Source organism: Geospiza fortis, unplaced genomic scaffold (genome assembly GCF_000277835.1).
Source record: "Geospiza fortis unplaced genomic scaffold, GeoFor_1.0 scaffold186, whole genome shotgun sequence".
Lineage (NCBI taxonomy): Eukaryota > Metazoa > Chordata > Aves > Passeriformes > Thraupidae > Geospiza > Geospiza fortis.
Genome location: NW_005054331.1, coordinates 4,064,309 through 4,086,629, shown reverse-complemented (window position 1 = coordinate 4,086,629; position 22,321 = coordinate 4,064,309). Strand labels below are relative to the sequence as shown.

Sequence of the window (22,321 nt, the reverse complement as noted above, 5' to 3'; positions counted from 1 at the left end):
TGGCCGAGGCGAAGTCGCGCCATGTCGCAGAGCGCCGGGGAGCGCCGGACCTTCTGCGGGACCGGCCCCGCGGCACCGCGCCCTGGCCAGCCTTGCGGGGCGTCTGTGCTTGCAGGGCTGTCAGAGCTGGAGCTGTCAGAGCAGTCAGAGATGTTCGTTTTTCTAAACGAGCTCAACTGTCAAGTGTAACTTCAGATCAGTAAGAAGTGCCTGTGTGTTTTAGTCAGTGCTTTTGGTGCCTGTGTGAAAGTGCTTCAATCCGTGGTGTTTGTTTATCGTCAGGTCTCCTCCGCAGGAAACGCGCGGTTATTTGCAGCAGTAGACATCCAATGTAAAGCTGTACCGCTGTCTGTGGTGTCCTGGGCTAAATGGCAACTTCTAGGCAGCACATTGGATGTACGTTCTTTAGCTGGTAAAAAAAAAAAAAAGAAAAGCCAAGAAAAAAAAAATAGAGCAAAAAAAGTTAAATGGCACGGCTCCAAGGAAGGGAGACTGGGGGGTTTCTTGACAAAGACTGTTCTGTTAGAAATCGGAAATAATTCACAAAATTTCTTTTTGAAGTGCTGCTTTGATTTCAAGTCTAAATCGTTACGCCTGCTGGACTGTACTGCAGCTGGAAGTTATGCACATAAGTGTTTCGTTGAGTTGTTTTCTTAAAGAAAACTCGTTTAAAAATCAATAAAGCAGTACATCTTCCTTCTAGTTACTGAATTTGTTATCTAAAACTTTTGAGTTGTTTAAGTACCCATGATTCCTGCGTTTTCAGATATTCAGCAGGTACTCTGAGCCTGATGAGAATCAGTTGGTAAACAGTCATCTGATATAAAAGCCAGAATATAAATGGGCCACAAGAGCACACACACGTGTGTGTATATAATTGTAAAATTTTGTACTGCATTTCTAGTCTAATGTTGGAGACTTCTCATTTATGTGTCAGGCAATTAATTACACAAGTAGTGACTAGGGGTAAAATACAGCCTTTCCTTTATAGTTATGTTTTATAAATTTAGCTGTGAAAATCGCCCTTAAATTGTTAAAATCTTGATTTTTTTTTTTGGCATGGAGCAGAAATGGAAGAAAACCGTCATTTTTCATGACTTATAAGTTGGTTTTTTTGGCATCACGTGCTTTTTCAGCTCATTAATTACCCAAAAATGTACATTTTGCCAGCCTTTCTTGAGTGGAACAAAAGGAATTAACATGTCAGTAAGGCTGAAATATGGTACAATAAAAAAATCCTTTTCTATATATCTTTATTCTAGCTTGTGAAATTTTGGTGCAAGAAAAAATTTCTGTATATCTCTCTGTTTCCAGACAACTTAGTGCTTTCAATAGTAGTATTCTATATGCTAGTAGTTGTTATTTTGCTTACTGCTTCAGCTCAGGTCTGTGGTAAGAACACAGAGGGGGGCTTGATCTCTGAAGTGCTGGTCAACTAATTCAAAGTTTCTTTGTGTGTGTGCACAGAACTGAACCTCAGGAGAGAAGAATGCAGAAACTAGGGCTGAATAACTTCCTTTAGGGAATTTTAACATCAGAGCATTAGATTGTACTATTTTATTGCAGCTGCAGTTTTCAGGTGTGGGAATGAGTGTGCAGTAATTTTCCTGTTTCTTCCATCATTGTCACTTCACTCCTGTTTTGTGCCCTGAGATCTTTTGCCAAGTTTTGGTTCTAAGGTACAGTTTTTAAATGTTGTGGGTTGATGCAGTCTCAGTACTTCAAACATTCATTATGTCAGTGTGCTGCTTGACATTCATCTGAAGTTTTCTTGTCTCACTTTTGTACTCTAAGCTTTTTTGCAGTGTTTTCAGATATTGCTGTCTTTTTGACCAAACTGCATTTTGATTTCTTCACTTTTTTTTTTCAAAAAAGTCTTCTCCCATGCTAAAATGTTTCCTTCCCCTCCCCCTTCCACCCTGTCTCTTTTCTCCACACATCGACGTAGGTGGGAAAATGTCATGCTGACTTGCTTGCTGGTGGGGGAGCTGGGGCTTTAGGTTTTTCCCTTCGAGGTGCTGATCTTGCTCTTTCGTAGAATTGTGCTGCTTTTGCATGAGGAGCTTGAATGTGCAGTCCTGATTTACACAGTGGCTGCCCAGAAATCAGTGGACTGTTTTTGTCCTCAGTCCAATATCTGCTTATACTGAGGCATGTAAGTAGTTTTAGTATTGAGAATGTTTTTAAAAGTGTGAGAAAAAATTTGCCCATATAGTATTAAAATGAAGGAAAAAAAAGGCATAGGGTTTACACAGTGACTTTAACAAGCCCAGAAAGTGTTGACCCCTCAGATTGCTGTGACTGACAGCGTTGCTGTGTGTGACAGCCCTGTGGGAAGGCAAGGTTTAGTGTTCTTTTCTGGTCTGCTGGAAAGGACTGTTACTAATATGTTATGCAGTAGAATCTATATATGTTAGTCCAAAACCAGAAAGAGAAGTCTTTTCCCTTAAAATTCTCTGTACCGTATTTAATTATTGCAGCACGCTTTACATACATATTGCTATCCTGAATTTTATCAGTGTTACAAAAGTTCCCCTTTGCTGTGGAAAAGAGGTTGTCAGACTAGAAGACGTGAGATAATGCTGATGATCTTATTTATAAAGACAATATAAAAAGCAAACTTACTGTGCACAATTATTTGTAAAAGAATCTAATTAGCAGCCTGCAGATAAGATTGCCTTTTAGAATGAATTAATGTTATGGGTGCAACAAGATGAAAGAGTAAGGAAGCCCTTACTTTTGTGATCTGCTGACCATAGCACACAGGAGATCTCGACCTCCCCTAATACACTGTGGCTGGTACTTGATCTGGGAGCTGCTTGGTGGTGCAGGGTTTGTGGTGTCTGTAATTCTTTGGTGCAGTCAGTATGGACTGGAAACAACTCTTAGCCAGAATGAGTGAGAGATTAACAGGGGCATGTAAAACTGTGTACAGTTTTTTAGTTTCTCTACAGCTGATTCAAGCTTTTCTTCATTACAGAATAAATTCTATACAACATGTGCAATGCTGGGTATTATGTGCTTGGAGACCTATTACAGCTCTTATGTTGGTATCTGTATTGTAATATTTTAAAAGGCACTAGCCATGGGCCAGTTAACCAAACAAAGCCATTTTTGGTTGAATCTTTTAACGACAGTTTTTATCAAAGTACCAGATGAAAATTAGAGCTTCTTTTCTAGCCATCTGCAACCTTTTACTTGTTTCCCTTCCTTAGTGGTGTCATGTCACGTGCATTAGGATTTCCTCTAGCTAATGCTTATTTTACACTAAACATCTGTTCTATATTGAGAAATCTATTCAGTTTTTCAGAACTGTAGAAATTGGTAAATATTAGCATATTTAAAGCTAATAGCAGGAATATGGGTTTTTTGGTTCTATCCAGAGTTGTGTAAATCACTCAGTATTTTTGTAGTATGGTTTATTCACCTGTAAAGCAGAGAATCCAGGACCTTTATACTGTACAGCCTAAGTTGGGTCCAGAGCATGTATTTGTAATGGCAAACTCATCTCACTTGGCATAGACTGAATATTTGACAAAGCCTTGAACTCCTCAGGTGAATTAATTGTTTCATCTGGCAAGCACTGTGCATAGTGGTGCTGGTGCTGTGTGCTCTTTGGCCCTTCTGGTCAGCGATGTATGTGGTGAGCACAAATGCCCCAGATCAAATGTAATCATTTCCTGATGCATCACAGCATTGTTACCATTTTTCTCTAGATGTTCAAGATAGTCAAAATGGTAAAAACAAGAATGAATCGCCGTCTCTTTAATTTTTTGCTAATCAGAGACTGTTTTGGGTAAATGCACCTTATAGGAGGAAGCAAAACCGGCAGCTTTGAACAAATAAATGCAACGATACAAACTTAATGAAAGATATAAGCCAGTGCTAGTCAGATTTTTAAATGAACTTTTGAAGAGCTGAATTAGAAAGTTTTTATAGAGTTTGTGGTAACCGATGTAGATACCTCCTGGTATTTCTGTCTTTAGAAATCAAGTTCTGCTTTGCGAAGTTACTCTTTCAGAGGTGTTAGGATGATGTGTTAAAATGTAGATATTTAAGATACTTTATTCTAGAAATAGTATAATGGGCACAGAGGAGCAGTGATTTAATTAAAGGTGTGGTTTAATTAAGGGTTTGAGTTGTATAAAGCCCCATTTGTCTGAACTGTTGACACTGTGTAAACATAATAAATTTAAGTGAACTTTGCACTTCTGCCCCTGTATGCTTAGGGGTAGAATTAATATGAGAATTTTGGAATCTCAGAATGGTTTGAGTTGCAAGGGACCATAAAGATCCTGTAGTCCTATCCCGTGCTGTGCAGAGGGACACTTCCAATTAGATCCAGTTGTTTAGAGTCCAATCCCGCCTGGCTCTGAACAGTTCTAGGGATGGGGGCATCCACTGCTTCTCTGAACAGCCTTTCCCGCTCTTAAATGGGAACTCTGTAACAGCATCTTTTAACAAAATCAGTGCCCCTTAATAAAAAAAACCAAACCAGGCTGAAAGTGTAGCTAGTATGCTTCAGTCCTGAGCCGCCAAGCGCTGGGAATATAAACAGTGGTATGCCGGCAATTTAGTGTGAAAGTGGAACTGCTGTTGAGGGTGTTGAGTATGTGTGGCTCCACGTGAGTGATTTCTTTCATGTGTTTGGTGGGACTCAGCTGGATGAGGATAGTGTGATCTTCGTGTTAATATGAATTTGGTACGCTGACTCCTGTAAAAGGGATATGGTTGGGTATTTATGAACTATAATTTTCTTCTTTTTTTAGTTGCAGGTTGAAATATCATGGGCAGAAAACAGTTTGGATGATGTGTTTTGCCAGCATATTTCTGCAATTTCAGTTTTAACAATGGATAAATGTAAGCACGTAGGACGTCTGCGCCTGGCCCAAGATCACTCCATTCTCAATCCTCAGAAATGGCATTGCATGGACTGCAACACCACGGAGTCGGTGTGGGCGTGCCTCAGCTGCTCGCACGTAGCGTGTGGCAGGTACATCGAAGAGCATGCACTAAAGCACTTTCAGGAGAGCAGCCACCCCGTGGCATTGGAGGTGAACGAGCTCTACGTGTTCTGCTATCTCTGCGACGATTACGTTCTCAATGACAACGCAACCGGAGACTTAAAACTCTTGCGGAGTACGTTAAGTGCAATCAAGAGTCAAAACTATGAGTGCACTACTCGAAGTGGGAGGACTTTGCGTTCTATGGGTACCAGTGATGATTCCTACCTTGCACACGGCGGTGCCCAGGCCACGCTTCGGAAGGAAGACAGGATGTTCACAGCTCTCTGGCACCGACGGCGTGCCGTCCTCAGCAAAGTGTTCAGATCGTGGCTTGAGTTGACACCTACTGGAAAAAGGATTTTGGAAGAAGAAAGACGTCAAGAAGAAGCAGAGCTAAAAAAGGATGAAGCTAGGAAGAGGAGACAAGAACGAAAGCGTGAGTTGAAAGCAGAGATGGAAAAGATGCCTCCAAGAAAGAGCAGTCGTTTACAAAATCAGATTAGAATGTCCTCAAAACCAGAACCCTACCCTCAAAGAACATCACAGAACATGGAATTTTTGGCAGAGTTGAAAGAAACATATACCTCAGAAGAACTGAGATTGAAAAAAATAAGTGACTCTCCAATTAAACGAAGGCCTACAGTGACTCCTGGAGTAACAGGACTGAGAAACCTGGGAAACACATGCTATATGAATTCTGTCTTGCAGGTATTAAGTCACTTACTTATTTTTCGAGAATGCTTTTTAAAGCTTGATCTCAACCAAACTCAGGAACTGCTGGCAACAGCAACCAATGGTAAAACAAGATCTTCATCCAAACACCCGTCAATAGCTGCCTCAACATTACACGTGAATGAAAACCAAGAGAAAGCAAAGGGATCATATTCTGTGAGGCGGCCTAGTTTATCCTCTGGATTAAGTGGAGGAGCATCAAAAAGTATGGAACTTATTCAGCCCAGGGAGCCCAGTTCAAAGCATATTTCTCTCTGTCATGAGTTGCATACTCTGTTCCAGGTTATGTGGTCTGGCAAATGGGCTCTGGTGTCTCCTTTTGCCATGCTTCATTCTGTGTGGAGACTAATTCCAGCCTTCAGAGGGTATGCCCAGCAAGATGCTCAGGAATTTCTCTGTGAACTTTTGGATAAAGTACAGCAGGAACTGGAGACTACAGGGACCAGATACCCAGCTCTCATCCCTGCTTCTCAAAGAAAACTTATAAAGCAGGTTTTGAATGTGGTTAACAACATTTTTCATGGACAGTTGTTAAGTCAGGTATGTTTTATGATTACTTTTTTAAAGGTGTTTAATGGTTTATAGTTCTGGATTTACTCTAGTCAGTCAGGTATGGACATACTTCAAAGGTTTATACATTTATAACTGTTGAGGGGAGATGGTGAGGATATATTACACAGTTTCAGAAGAAATATTACACAGTTTAAAGAGAAGCTACCTTGTAGTCCTCCCACTACCAAGAACTCAACCATTCAAACCCAATACACCTGTTAATCATAAAAGTCTTACATTTGTTATTTTAAAACACACCTTTCCACCTACTGAGAAATACTTGTATTTGCTGTTAAGCACCACCTCATTTGAAGGAATGAAGAATTTACAATTTCAAGTATCTGGCTTATCACTATAGTGCTACTAGATAAAAGGTGTTAAGGAAGGTTAATCTAGTGTGAGTAGAAACTGCTTAGGTAATGGATGTCAAACAGGATATTATTTCACTAAATAGCTTGAATTTGAGCTTGATTACCAGTGAGTAATTGCATGCCATGATTTTATATACAGAAATACTAATACTTCTTTTCTATTGCAACACAAAGATACCAAAGGCTCTGTCAACACAGAAACCAAATTTGTGGGGTGGAGGCAATGGTGGTTCTCCTTTTTGCATGACTCCTTTTTTTCCCTACTTCTCAGCTCCTTGTTAAGTATTTCAGTGTGTTCACTGCTATTATGCATATCATAACAGTGTGTATAAATGTCTGAATACTGACTGAACAAACAAATGCTCGTTTCTGTTGAATTAATCTAAAAACTAACCACATTGCAGCAGGAACAGAAGTTGGGAAGTTCCTGGCTCCTGGAATGGATTTGTAGTATACATGAACACGTTAACTGAGGGAGTGTGGAAGCATTTGATGAATATTGTGTGTAAAGAAAAGGCTTAACACAAAAATGTCTGTTCCTGGTATTCTGACTAGTTGATTGATAGTTTAATGTTTTATTATGTAAAACTGGAAATCCAAGTGTTTTTTGACTAAGGTAGGATTGTTTACTGCTACGATCGCTGTAAACTTCATAGGAAGGTAACAGGGTTGTTTGCAGCATATGTCAGCCCTCAGTCATTTTAGGTTTTGTGAAGCTACTGGAAACTGTTAGATCTATCAGTAAAACTGGATCACCAGCTACCTTCTGCCTGGCCCAGAGTACGAGCACTTCTGTGACATACTTCCTTTCCTTGGCACTAGATATCTTGTATCAGTGTTGCACAACTGGAGGTGTTTAGTATATTATGTCATTAAGGAGTTTTTTGTTTGAAAATTCCATTCCTCTCCAAAATAGCAACTTTGCCAGCAAAATAAGGTGGTTTTTTTAGGAATAGTGACAAGGTTTGCTTGCATTGCAAACCTCCTTGCAGGATTCATCGCTTTAGTGAGAATTTTCAAGGCTCTAAAGACACAGCATCATTTCAGTAATAACTACTTTCACATATTTTTAGCTTTTTATGGTGAGGTTTGTGACTAGAAACCCTCCCACCTTCCTGAGACCAGGAGAGGAGTAGTGAGAATTCTCTCATGAGTAAACTAAAACAAAACCAATACAAAACAAAGAAGAAATCCTCACTTCCACACTATTGAGTAAACCAGAAAGGGAATTAAGCAGTTTTGAGGTATCCCCTGACTTCTGTGACTACATACAGCTCTTACTGCAGCTGCTCCATGTCTGTGTGCAGAATACAGCCTTGATCAACTCAAGAATGCCTCAGTGAAATGAGAGGAACAAGAAAAAGAGAATTGAGGCTGTTACCTAGTCATTTCTCCCTGGCTCATTAGGCAGTTCCCACAGACTGTTCAACACTTTACCCCTCCCAGTGTTCCCCTTGTCTTTAGCCACTCCTTTTTTTTTTTTTTGAGTTTAGTCGTCACTTGTGGTTTTGAACATGATAAATATTATAAGGAAAAGGTAAGCCCTGAATATTTAAATTCCTTCCTTGTAAAATATATTCAGATCATCTTAATGATTTAGTCCCTTGTGTTTGCACATGGGAAGATGAACTCTTAAAAATTCTGTTAGGCAATTATTTTCTTTTCCTTGGTAAGATTCCTACATCATGATTTCACTAGGCGTTTGTCAGAACTGCTGTAATGAAGTCAACAGAAAAGGCAAGAAGACACCCATGCAGGGCTGGAAAAAAACCCCAAACTTCTTGCTGTGTCATTGCATCTTGGACAGGGCTAGCTCTTAAAAGCAATGAGTGTATGTTCAATCCTTACAGGCTTAACTTTATCTACCCACAAGAGAAAGTAAAACTGTGATAAACACAGTAATAAAAATAAATATAGTAATACTGTGACAGTATTACAGCTTCTTTCTAGAAGATAATTGGAGCTGTTCCCAGCTACCCTTATTAAAAATAAGACGGAATTTTATTCTGGCATGTTAAGTTACATCTTACTTCATTGAGAAAGGGGAATTGGGAAGTGTGTTTCTGTGTGCAGTTGCCTTCCATTTTAGAACCCCTAAAATGTTACCATACTTACTGGCCTGTTGTACAGAGAATATAAGTTCAAGATACTTGATTCTGTGAGATACTCAAGTGCCATGAAGTCAATCTTCCTGACCTTCAAACCTCAGGAATACTATGAGCTACTCTTGATAAAGAACACAGAGGATCCCTTCCAGTGCTGATAAGCTGTGTGTTTACTTAGGTATCACATTACTTTCACATGTGCAGCTCAACTTTTCCCTCTTTCTTCTAGTTCTAATTTAACTTGAAGGGAAGTAATAAACCTGAGTTTGCCATCAGTCTGTTGCTATTGAAGTGCTGCCTGGTTCAGCACTAACTGAATTTAGGATCTAAGATTAAGAAAGCAGAGAATTGAGTGTTTGAGAATCTTGTGCTTTTTGATAACTAGATAGATAGTTCACTAGATAACTAGATCTTGTGCTTTTGATAACTAGAAAAAAGTTTTGGGTGATGTCAAAACAGTGGAACATTGTATATGAGTTGTTTATGTTTTGCTATTTTCTCAGCTGATTTAAAGTAAATTTTCTTCATCTACTGCTTGAAATATTTTACTGTTTTGTGGAGTACTAGACTAGGTAGTTCATAACTCCAGGAATGGCATGAGCAAATTGCCTCTGGTTTTTTATTTTATATTTATTCTAATACCTGTTTTAGGATTTCAGCCTTTTACTTTGCAGTGCTGTGAAACTGCAATAACTGGTATGTCTAAGATAAGTAAAGATCTACATTGTAGGTGCAAAACCCTTCTCCTCTGCTCTGTCTTCACATGCTAGTCTTCCTGCAGTGATGGAGAAAGTGGCTCGTACCTCTCAATCCCATTGGGACTGAGGAGATCCCAATATGTCTGTTAAAACCCTAGTTCTTTTCAATCCCTCAGTGTTTGTACTCTTGTGGAAGGTACTTACTGTCTCCTGTCCTCAGTCCCTCAGTGGGAAAGGAGAAACTACTGTGCTGTGAACTCATGTGGCAGTGGTAAACTGACCCACACTGGCTCACTGATCTCTAAAGTACACTTCAATAGCTCAAGTATGTTAGGTGTTATCAAGAGTTTTTTGGCTTGTGTTTTTTTAAATGGTACCAACTAAATAGCACAGTATACAAAAATTTTTAAAGTATCTTTATTTCAACTTTGTCCATATTAAACAAGGAAGGGGACAGGTGTGTTTCTAAAAACCCAGAAATTGAAATAACAGATTTTATTGTGTGCCACATGTACTCAGAAATCATATGAGCAGAAATTCTTGTACAAGGATGAAATCCACCTTGAACTTCCTTCTCTGGGCTAAACAGTCCCAGCTCTCTGAGTGTTTCCTTATATGTCAGATATGTCCAAGGCCTTTCATGATCTTCCTAGCCCTTTGGTGGACTCCAGCATATCCATGTCTCCCTTTCTTCTGAGCACTGGGCCCAGCACTTCAGCTGTGTGGGAGCTGAGGAGAGGGCAGGGAACACCTGCCTGGACCCGCTGGTGATGCTCTGCCAAGTGCAGCTCCAGAGGCTGTTGGTCTCCTTTGCCGTAAGGGCACATCTCTGGCTCCTGGACAGTTTGTCCCCCAGGTCCTTTTCTTCCCACTCAGCCTGTACTGCTGCCTGAGTGACTCATGCCCAGGAGCAGGACATGATGTTTCCTTTTGTAGAGCTGCATAAGGTCCCATTTCCTGGCCCTGTCCCATTCCCAGTGGGTGACAGTGCCCCCAGCCAGCCTTACCAGCCACTGCTCCTGCTTTGTGTCATCTGCAGGCTTCTCAGAGTTCAGAAAAATTGCCTCCAGTATTTTTTATAGCAATGCCTGGTAGGAACTAGCTTCTTATACCTCTGGGCATGCTTAAAACTTCCTAAGCAGTTTGATTACTTCCTGATCATTTTTAAGATGGGATCTGAGCAAAATGCTTCTCCCTGCTCCTGCTCAGCACGGCAGAATAACAGTGTGCAGTGATCAGAGAAATGAATATGCCAGGTCTCGAGGAGTGAAGGAGGTTCTAACCAGTGTAATATGTAAACTATTCTTAAAGCATATTTCAGGACAGATTGTCTGAGAAAAGGGGAAATGTGATTTTTGAGTTGTTTGAAAACCTTCTGGTTTGGGTAGTATGCTGTGAGTTGGAGTTTGGGGGAGAATGCTGAGGGTGATCTGTGTACTGCTGGGTATGAAGTCTCCCACTGAATAGACTGTTGGAAAGTAAGAACTTGAGGCAGGTAATGGGACAATTTGCTCTTAAACCAGTTGATGTCATGTATACTGATTTCTGTATTTTGGTGTTAGTCTTTGTGCTTTTACGTTTAGCCTGACCTCCAAAATGATTGTCAAGTTGTTTCCCAACTAGATGAAAGTAACGTTTTACATTAATCTGTAAGAAGCCATTGAAACACAGACTGCAGTTATCTGTGGTTATACTTTATGTTATTCTGCTAAATAGGTAAAGATAATTTTGAGGATACTGTATGCTTATCATTACAAAGTTCAGTTGGGTTTTTTTAATGCTGACTGTCATATGAATGATACATTCCAGAGATACCCTTCAACTTCGATTACTTTCTTGTGCAAAAATTGAGTTACTAATCACTATATATATGTCTCATCTAGTGAAAGCATAAAAATGGGACTGGCTATTTTACTCTTCTTAAAAACAACAAAGGAGAGTTGGAGCAGAGGTGGTTAAGAGTTTTGTTTCTTCCATGGAAGTGCAGGGAACATAGGCAAAACAGTTGATGATGAATTTGGCTTTTTCTGCAGCAATATGTTAACTATTTTCTTTGGCTGCACTTACACTGAATGCCATCCAGGGCAGTGGCTGTCTGTCACGTTATTGTGGCCACAGCGATGCTTGTCTGAGTAGTCTCCCTGCTTAGCTTGAATCAAGCAATTTGATCCAGCTCTTTTCAGTCTGGCCTTTGGCCCATGATTGAATACTAAGCTTTAACCAAACAATTGTATTTAGTACCCGTGTTCAAGGCATGAGAGGGTGGTCAGGGCAGAACATAAGGTAGAGATTTCAGACTAGTTAAAATCTGTAATTTATTTTGTTCTTGTGTGAACTTTTCATTTGCTTTGCTATAAATGACAGCATTAAAACTTCTTATAATAGCAATTCTGAATTACAAAGGGAATGTGGAATCAAACTCTGAATTTAAAAAGTATAATCATAAAGATAGACATCACTAACCAGATTGCTAGAGTAGACACACTTCCCTATTACTGTTGTGCATACTTTTACTGTACAAAGTTACATGGAACAAATGCATGAAGTTTTTGCCCTTTGAGTTCATGTTGGGGTTCATTTTGTGTTTTATAAAATTTCAACCAACTTTTGAACAGTTTTTACAATTTCTGCCCTCTCATGGAGAAAGAAAATCTGGGTTGCACTGTGTGAATGATAATGGAGTTTGAGATAAAGGAGTCCCATTTAGGACAGAAAGAAGAGTGATGGGAATGTCACCAAGCCAATGCCAGTGGACAGGCCAGTGCAGATGAATTCCACAGAAGGCTGGGAATCCTCCTGCTTTTTGAGTAAGCCACTTGGTAAGCCCAGCCTGGCTAAGAAAAACACTTCCACCCTTGTTGCAGCCGTGCCTGGCTGTCCTTTCCCACCACATCCAGGAGCAGGGAGCGCGCAGGGCCTGGTGGGGTTGGGTGCCCTTGCCTGGGTGTATCGGGTTACCGTACTGTTGGCAGCTACAGAAATCCCAGAGTTTAACTCTGCTGCAGAGAGGACTGGCTTGGATTTGAGGAAATAAGTGCTGCTGTGTATCAGTACAGGGTTTTGTCCCCACAAATCAGCTTTGCTCACAGTTGCATGACGAGATGAGAAGCAGATTTATTGCATCTGTTTGTGTTCTCCTGGTTTTTGATGAGAAAAACTGGAAGCTCCATCTATTATTAATGTATTTTTCTCTGGGTTAGTACTCCTTAGCTAGTTGGGAAAGAAGATCTTAACCTAGATTATCAATATAATACACTAAATTTAACACCTCAAAATGTGTTAAAATTATCTGTATTGGAGTCACGTGTGTTCTACATCCTGAGCTCCTTAATCTTAAATGTGCATTCATGCGCAACAAATTCTTACATAACTCATCAATTAAATAAACTTTTGGCCCAACAAAATTACCCATTTGTACAGCAGAAATTTATTGGCCATTCTGGGATTAAGCTGGAGTGTGATTGAACTGTGGCCAAACATACCATTTTGTCTCCCATGTCTAGATTTCAGCTCTGAATTACTAATAATTTGTGGCTTTGAAACGTTGCCAGATGTTAGCACTTGCAAAGACGCTCCTGACAGTGTAAATTAAAACAGAAGAATCTCCTCTTTTCTGCCATGTAAGTTTTGAAGTTTTGTTTTCTAAGAACAAGGCAGTGGCATTTCATCTTAGAATTTAAAGCAGTTAACAGCTTTCCTAACTGCACTGCTGAATGTTCATGCTGGGATACAAATCCACATGTGCACTCGGTGGCTAATGCAGAGATGGAGTATAAGCTTTGCAGCTACTGAGTGCAGTTATAAGAACACCTAGGAGGAAGATACCACGAGGTGACAGATAGGGCCTTATATAAATGATCATGAAATACCAAAGCAGGGTGAATAATTATCTAACAGCAAACCTTCAGAGGAAAACAAAGGAGCATCTGAACAAAACCGAGTGTACTTTCACACTTGTGTAGGCTTAGTAATCACACTGAAGAGAACTACACCAAATTTATGTGGAGCAGCAGCAGTCTGAAAGGGTCCCTGTGAAATAACAATTTTGGATGTCACATGAATTTTCATTCCTTTATTACTATGTCTTTGCATTAGTTGTTCCGAACAACTTGTGGTATTTTCCTGAATAGGAAGCATGCAACACCTAGTGTGTTGTCTTTCCAGCTTAGAAGAGCTACTTCTTTTAACTTACTTTCCTAAGTATTGAATGTTATAATAAACTAATTGTCTCCTGCCTGTAGTATCTGCATTTTCCAGGTTGACTCACTTCACTTCTTTACATTTTATTTATGTTGTCTTACTGCTTGTCCTTTCCCTAGTGTGACGATGGATCCACTTACTGAAAGAAGAAATAAATTGTTTTTACCTGTTAATTTTTCTTTGAAGAAGTGTGCTTCCTAATCCAGGCTTCCCTGGAAGACTTACAAAGTAAGAAGGATATGACTTTAAAATCCCCAGCTGTTCCTTTTGTTTTTCTTTTGTGTGTGTGTGTGTGGTTTTGATTTATTTTGACTTATTTTTAAATTAACCTACATTATAATTTCTCATGTAAATTTTCCTTTTTGTGAAAAGACTCCTGAGACTTCACCAGCTGCTTTCTTTTGGACAGTCCCAGACAGAACACTTTGACACTGTTTTTGTTTCTCAGTAAAACATAAGAACACTTACTTGTTTGTGATAACGGTTTTGGACATGCTGCTTCAGAGAAAAGAAATTAGGTGTATCATCTCTGTCGTTAAATGACTTTGTCTTGTCTTTGGTTACCCTTGGTTTTCTCTAGGAAAAAGAATCTCTTTTTAGAGCTTTGTTATGGTACATGTTTAGCAAAGTACATTTTTGAGTGTAAGCAGCTGGTGAAATATCTTTTTTACAGGTTACATGTCTTGCCTGTGACAATAAATCAAACACCATAGAACCTTTCTGGGACCTGTCCCTGGAGTTTCCCGAGCGGTATCACTGCAATGGCAAGGAGATGTCGTCTCAGTATCCATGTCTGCTGACAGAAATGCTGGCCAAGTTTACAGAAACTGAAGCTTTGGAAGGAAAGATATATGCATGTGATCAGTGCAACAGTGAGTAAAGGCAGTATGTACTCATGCGTACATTCTCTGTGTAAAATATAAACTGACAGTGCAAGTATAGGAGTCTTAAAAGTACATTGCAAACAAAGACCTTCTTCTTATGCCCTGCTGTGGTCACTTGATAGCTGTTACTTGCCCCCTAGAAGATTAAATTGTTCAAAACATGTTTTGAAGTGTGATGCTTCATTTAGATACAGTCTCATGACACACTAATGGGGTTTCTGGGGTACTCCCAGCTGAAGAAGCCATCACCTTTTAAATTAAGGTGACTAATGTAAGTGACCACAAGTGTTTTTTACTTGCATTGTGAAATAATCATTGCAAAATGGCTCTCAGAGTGTATCCTTTTTAAGGAGGCACGTACCATAAATAATTAAGTCCACACAAATTCTGTGGATAAATTTAGACTGAAGTACAAGGCCATTACCAAGATTTGTATTGTGTAACTGTGTGTTTGACCTCAGCAAAACGAAGGAAGTTTTCTTCTAAACCAGTTATACTCACAGAAGCTCAGAAGCAGCTGATGGTGTGTCGACTACCTCAGGTTCTCAGATTACACCTTAAACGGTTTAGGTAAGTAGTACTGCAACAAAAACTGTTGCAAACTCACAGATTCAGTCTTGCTCTACCATTGCTTAGGATCAGTGTTTTTCAGATCAGTTTCATTTCCCTTTACTAGTATAGTGAGAAATAGTTACTAGAAACTTCTTTTCCTTGTACACTTGAAACATCAGTAAGATATGTTATAAATTTAAGCTTTAACTTTTAACTTTTTGGATTTCAGTACTTGCTACTTTAGTACCAAAATTATTTTATCCTTGTTTTCAGTCAAAACCTACTAACCTTGCTCTGAACTCTATTGGTAAAAATTAATCTTGTGGTAGAGTAGGATGTTCATAATCACTAATGCACAGACTGTATTCAGTGGAAGTCTCAGATAACAATCCTGTATCCAAATACATAAATATATTTAGCCTCAGAGAAGGGAAGTAGACCCTGCATCTCTGTGAACTCATAGCACAACATCAGTACCATCTGTCCCTCATACAAAGGAAACTGAAAATGAGATAGAATAAATGAGAAATACTAAGGAGGTATAACAGGTGGAAAATACTTCCTACCCACCACTGCAGAGATCTTAAAATAGATGTTTCAGAAGATGAGAACAGTAGGTACCTTAGATACATTTAAAAGACCTTGAAATAAAGAAGTGAAAGAGGAAGCTTAGGAAAAAAAACCCTAGCATTTTTTTTGTGCACAGAATAATAGTGAAAATATTATTTTATGTTCAAACATAATTCAGAATGCTGTACTCTTTCCTTAAAAACACTTAAGTTTTCATTTGGTTTAACTTCCCAGGTGGTCAGGACGCAATCACCGTGAGAAGATTGGTGTACATGTTAGTTTTGAGCAAATGCTAAACATGGAGCCTTATTGCTGCAGGGAATCCCTCAAGTCTCTCCTGCCCGACTGCTTCATCTACGACTTGTCTGCTGTGGTAATGCATCACGGGAAAGGATTTGGCTCAGGGCACTACACTGCCTACTGCTACAATTCTGAAGGAGGTAGGAACCAGCTGGGACAGGAGCACTGAGGGAGAAAGGGGTGTTCCTAATTCTAAACTGATACAAAGAGAGTCTTTTCTCAAAAGCAAAAGGGAATCAGTTGTAGCTGATCTGCCTGAAATGAGACATGCAGCTCTGTAGACCAACAGTTCAGTTTTTGTATTGCCTTGTTAAATCTGTTCTAGCTATAAACTCTCTTGTAAATCTGAGGAAGCTGAGCTGGGCTTTTAAAACATTGAGGTAAATAAACCAGATCAACTGAAACAATTTACTATTTGTACACAACTCATTAACTAGGACAAAAAACTCATTAATTATTAAATATGATGCAATTACCTAAAATCAGTGTCCTGATGACTTTTTTTTTTCTGGTGTATTTCCTTATTGCAGGATTTTGGGTACACTGCAATGATTCAAAACTCAACATGTGCACTATGGAAGAAGTATGCAAGGCTCAAGCCTACATTTTGTTTTACAGCCAACGACTTACTCAGGCAAATGGACATGGTAGAGTCCCTTGTCCTAGCACAGCTGAAAGTCAGCAGCACATAGAATTAGCTGGCTCTTCCATGGACAACAGTAGCAGCTAATCCAAAGCCAGTTAACTGTGTGCATGGTAAAGGTTTAAATTGTCATAACTATGTATTTTTAAAAGGAAGTACAGTATTGTACTTTTTCAATGTTTATATAGTTTTGTATTAGTTGAAGTACTCTTTACAATGGTTAGCAAAAGTTTTTATTGATAATAAGTAACTTTCAAAGTACCTAGAATTTCAATACAGCTATTTTTTTAAAGAAGAGATTGCTATGTGCATTTAACTTTTACCTCAGGCTATTTTTTTAAGCTGGTTTTGTATTTTGATAATATTTTTGAATTGGTTTAGAAAATTTACTTCAATGGGCAACTGATATTTGTCTGGTTAATTTTCTGTATATGCTTGTGTACATTTTATAGTATAGTTCTAATGATACCGTGATTCTTACTGTCTTGCAGGAATTGCTACTAGGTCTTAGAATATTGACATTCACCAGCAAGGAAAGTTTAAAACATGTCAGATAGTAACTGAATGTTTTGTAGGCAACTTCTGTGAAATTATTTTGCAAGCTTGAATGGCTACACTAAAGATACACTGATAGAATTTCTTAAAATCTGAACTTGAGGAAATAGAGCATGAAGTTATTTTCATGTAAGTGTGTAAGAGGAGTGTTTAATAACACAAGAATGTATCTTTATCAAGACTTGCATGTTTTAGCCTTAACAAACCTGACAGCTTAAAACTCAAGTGCCAAATTCAAAGTAATTTAACAACCAGGGCCTCTTTTATTCCAAAAATTTTTAAAGTTTTCTTAAACAAACAAATCAAAAGCTCAGTAAGCCCCCGAACAATAAAACCACACTTACCCCACTGTCCCTGCTACAAGAACATTAGCGTCCCTTTTCTTGAATTGGGCCAGCTTACTTTAAGCTGCAGCAAGCATTGTCTGTCTCAGTCATCCCTGAACAAACAGCTGATGAGAAGCAGCTGCAGTGTTGGCATGAAAGCATTCTCAGACTGGTTTCATTACCCACAACTGCTGTACCTTATACTACATGGTCCTACCACTAGCATTAACAGAACTGTGCAGTGAGGAGAATTTAACAAGCAGGAATTATCAATCCTCCACATGCAGTAGTTAATGCCAATTAAATTTTAATTGTGAAGTTATTTTGTGTAAGTCCTATGCAAATTGTTACCTCATCTTCTGCAAAGTTTATACCTCAATAAAATGCCTTGATATGGACAGAAAAGCGGGTGTGTACTGGAATCAATTCTTACATTATCATTACATTTTTAAAAATAATTTTTAGATTTTGTCTAACAGGAGTTAAGGCGTTAACTATACAACTGATTTGGCCATCTGTCAGTGATTTAACAGCTGGGTTTGCTATCATTTCTGTTTCTGAAAGATGCCATATTATAGCAAGCACATAGCAGCCTCAGATCTCAAACTTCTTGGTCTTGTGCTTGTCTTAATTAAGTATGCAAAACAGTTCATGTGTTGGTTTGGGGAATTTTTTGGTTGGTTGGGTTTTTTGTGGTTTTGTTATTGGTTTTTTTTTTCTTTTTTTAGCCAAAAGCCACGTGCTGGAGTGATCTGACAAATGTACTTGTTATGGCTGTTCAGTCTTTCAAATACTTTCCTCTGCTGTCCTGGCTGGTGAGGAAATGCATGTAATTTAAACACCACTTTCTACTTACAGGTAGTTCAGAAAATTTGCCTTTTAGGCTTCTGATACTTTTTGTTCCTCCAAGCACATCTCTTAGGAGATCCATAGGGGTCTTCAGAGACTCAAGCATTAACAGAAGAGAGTCTGTCTTTTGAACATGTAGAGAGCAACTTGGGTGTGAGAGTTAATTGGTCTCAGTCATCACTATTAAGCACATTGAAGGAATCTTAGAAGGATTACCCTGCCATCTTTACTAGAAAGATTGCCTAGGCTCTGCTTCCAGTTATTCCCCTGCATTGCAGCAAAGATTGCTGAGTCTCAAGGCTTTCTCTGAAAGACATCTTTAGCTCTGCAAAAGCAAATCCAGCTTTCTTCCCATTGCTCCTCTTGGATAGAACAAGAGAAGCAGAGGAGAAAGAGTCCTAGTCCTCCTAATCAAGGCAGTGGGGAGGGTAGAGATGGTTAGTGCAGTCCTCCACAAGGATGAGCTAATTCACGTGCTCTTCTTTACAGCTTCCACTTCAGTTCTTGATGTTTAACTAGTTCAGGTAGTAGCTGTGCACCCTTTAACCAGATTAGGGCTGTTGGCCTCTCTTGCCATAAGGGCACGTTACTGGTTAATGGACAGCTTCTACACCAGGTCCATCTCGGGGCAGCCTCTGGTTCCTGCCCAGGAGCAGGAGTGGTAATTCTCGGTGTAGAGCTGCATGAGGTTCCTCCTGCCTCATTCCCTGGGCCTCTCCTGCTCCCCTTGTGTGGCAGTGCCCCCAGCTGGCCCACCAGCCACTCCTCCAGCTTTGTGTCATCTACTCACTTGCTGAGATCTCAGGGATGCAGCACACAGGCCAAAGCAGTCTCACTTTAAACTGAAAAACAATAACAGTTTCCAGTCTCAGGTGGTAAAGGATTTATGCATCCTGACAGCACACACCTTCACTTTTCTCTAGTGGTAGAGAAGGCTTCTACAGAGTCCTCTCCCATTTAAGGGATTCAGAGATTTAGCCTTACTGAAAGAAAAAAAAATTGTAGTTTCAAAAACTGGGGACACAGGCACTTCCAAAACAACTAGGTAAAAAATGTATTGTTCATCTGAACTGCTGCCTAGCCTACACAGCTTTTGGGTTTTTTCCTAGAGCCCTGTACCTTTGTAAAAGAAGGGAGATGTAAGCATCAGTAGAAATGCAAAGCAAAGCTAAAATGAGTATGACTTCAAGTTATAAGAGTTAGGTGCCTGTCATGGCAAAAACACAAGTCAAAAATGATAAAAGAGTCAGAGCAGAGTTGTCTTTTTTCTTTTACTTTAAAAATACTGAAACATTCAAAATTATAAAACCAGAAAAGCCTCTTGAATCCTTGTAGAAAAAAAAATAACTATGCATAAGTCTTAAAAAAAATATAACCTGCTTCAGAGCATGCCATGCTTTTGGCAAGCTACATGGTCTTTATCTTTAAACACACCTTTGTGAAAGTGTTTGGGCTGAGGAAAACACACTGCCCACCTCCCATTCTGGACAGCTGACTGATGTTCCACAGAAGGCAGAGTACCAACAGTGCATAATCCTGGGAAATAAATAACAGTGAAAAGCCTTATTCTCGTTTTTTTTTTTTGGAAGTAGGATTTGGCAAATTCCTCTATCTCCACAAACACCAGCTGTAAAAATCAAATCAACAAATTCCAGTTATGTTTACACATCCCATCATTAAGTTTGCATACCATCTTACTGTGTTTTGGTACTGTTCTGGAAGTAATATTTTGATACACTGAAGCAAACATGACACAACCACACAGAAAGACACAGCAGCAGTTTTCTTGCTGGACCAGGAACTCCACTTGTCTCCCCACAGGGCCTATTTCAGCCTCCTCTTTGAAATGTGGTCATACTCACTCAGCTGTGTTTGCTGTACCCACCAGCCCTGTCGTACCCACATGTAAGAGGAGAAGCATGGTAGTTGAGTCTAAAATTAGGAAAATCTTAGGCTATGCCTTCATCAAAAGGACATGTCACTCAAGGTACACTGTACATACTCTACGTATGTACAAGAAACAAGACCCTATCTTCTGGGTGTTTGACAACAGACCTCAACATCTGGCTCAAAAGTCTTTTGGTAAAATTTTGATTTTGTCAAGTGACGAGAGCATGTTTCACTTACCAGACAGCATGGCCAGGACTTTTAACACTTACAGCAGCAGGAAAAGGCAGCCTGAAGAGCATGAGAGCAGCAGGAAATTTATTTATTTTAAGGAGATAGAAATAGGGCTTGCCTTTTATATGCCAGGCAGGAGGATGGAGGAGGGCCAGCAGCACAGGACACTTGTATGCAGAAACACCCAGTTAAATTTATGGGCAAGTCATCACGCTCTGCAAGTATTTTTCTGACTCATTTCTACTTCAACTTGCTACACATGATGATCAGCCTCTACGTGTGAACTAAAAACAGCCAGCAAATTAAAAAGTTAAAAGAGGCCATAGTCCAAACTAGCTCTGCTAGTCCGGGTCTATTATATTCAGGTAAAAAACCCAAAAAACAAAGGAAAGAAAACACAAAATTGATTTGTAAAACCAATTTAAAGTACTATCAGTGAAGTTAAGCCTTAAGCTGTAGAAACAATATCAAGTCACACTGAGCTTCTACTAAACAGGCACCTTCTAGGGAGAAAAGTCTGGAAATTGCCAATAAGCAGGCAATTACTAAAACAATTTGTGTTGTTCCTAGTGGACTTTGTACAAAAATAGGCGAGCTGGAAGCCAGCCAGGCTACAAGAACCTGCTCGAGTCACATCGGGAAGTGCAGAAGAGTATGGTCTTGTTAGCATAAATAAAAATAGCAGCAGCAATGTACCCAGCAGAGATTCTTTCAAGTGCCAGCTTGCACTTTGCAATGCACAAGCACCCACACTAGCTACTGTTTCTTGGGAAGCTGAGACACACATAGCCACACAGCTGCATAAATTAAAATTCATTGCTGGGATGCCAAGATTCCCAAACAGCAACAGCAGAAATAAATACACATTTCAGTATCCCATTTCATCCATTTCTGCAAGTTTAAACAGTACTGAGTTTGAACAATACTTGTAATTGGGGTAAAAACCCCACCAGTGTCTATTATTTTTAAACTGTAGGCAGTACATGACACTGCTCCCCTCTAAATTGCAGCTCACATAATCAGGTATGAAAGGACAAAAATGCAGCTTTTACCTGAAGACAGAGAAAATAACTGATATTTTAAAGTTAATATGAACTTTTCTATATAGAAGAGACAGGCTGACTATAAAGGAGCAGGGGAAGTGTCTGTTTTCTAAGCACTTATGTTTAAGGCACTGTTAGTGACCTATTAACAGAGCTGTCATTTTTATCACCAGTAGCTATTGAAAATTTTAATATGCAAATAATGAGGTAAAGATACAGCATTGGAAGACATATTCATATAGGCCTGCAGAGCCATGGGATTTAGTTAACCTCTACAAATGAGATTCAACAGTCAGATTTCACTGCAGCAGGAAGTCAGACAATGACTTTTTATGTCAAGGAAACATCAAATACTCCAGATTATTTTGCCTGCATGAAGTAACTTTTAACACCCAAAAATAAATATTTTCTTTGTCGCCACCACTTGTGCAATCAAATGTGAACTGTAAAAAGACAGGAAATCACATGAAATTTGACTCTGTGCAAGAGGGTATGCCAGTGGCAAAGATTCTGTAGGCACATACACTAAAACTGAGTTGACTTCGGCCTGAAGCGGCATGTTGATGCCACCAGCAGCAGAGACCACCAGCTGCATTAATAGAGCTGAAGTCTAAACTAAAGACTGGCACACAAAAAACCCTTACCACACACCTTTACTGTAGTTGTCACATTTTGTCCTGTAAAGTGTTGATGACTTCTTGCCCTTCAGTACTTCAGTATCCCAGCACTGACAAGACTATTTAAACAAGCATGAAAGGCCAAGTTTCATATGAAGGGTAAGACAAGGTCCAGTTTCAAGACAAGAAATGGCAAA

At 39.4% G+C, this 22,321-nt stretch overlaps 1 protein-coding gene across 3 annotated transcripts in view; it reads left to right on the top strand.

Annotated features, from left to right (window-relative positions):
* The window catches only part of USP44 (ubiquitin specific peptidase 44), an 18,869-nt gene extending 970 nt beyond the window's left edge, over positions 1-17,899 (top strand). For all 3 annotated transcript variants that reach the window (XM_031057563.1, XM_031057565.1, XM_031057564.1), the window contains exons 2-6: positions 4,770-6,278; positions 14,338-14,536; positions 15,010-15,118; positions 15,905-16,110; positions 16,501-17,899. In XM_031057563.1, the coding sequence (XP_030913423.1) occupies positions 4,851-6,278; positions 14,338-14,536; positions 15,010-15,118; positions 15,905-16,110; positions 16,501-16,700 (2,142 nt within the window). In that variant the 5' untranslated portion in view covers positions 4,770-4,850 and the 3' untranslated portion in view covers positions 16,701-17,899. The remainder of the gene's footprint in view (positions 1-4,769; positions 6,279-14,337; positions 14,537-15,009; positions 15,119-15,904; positions 16,111-16,500) is intronic.
* The last annotated feature ends 4,422 nt before the right edge of the window (positions 17,900-22,321 follow it).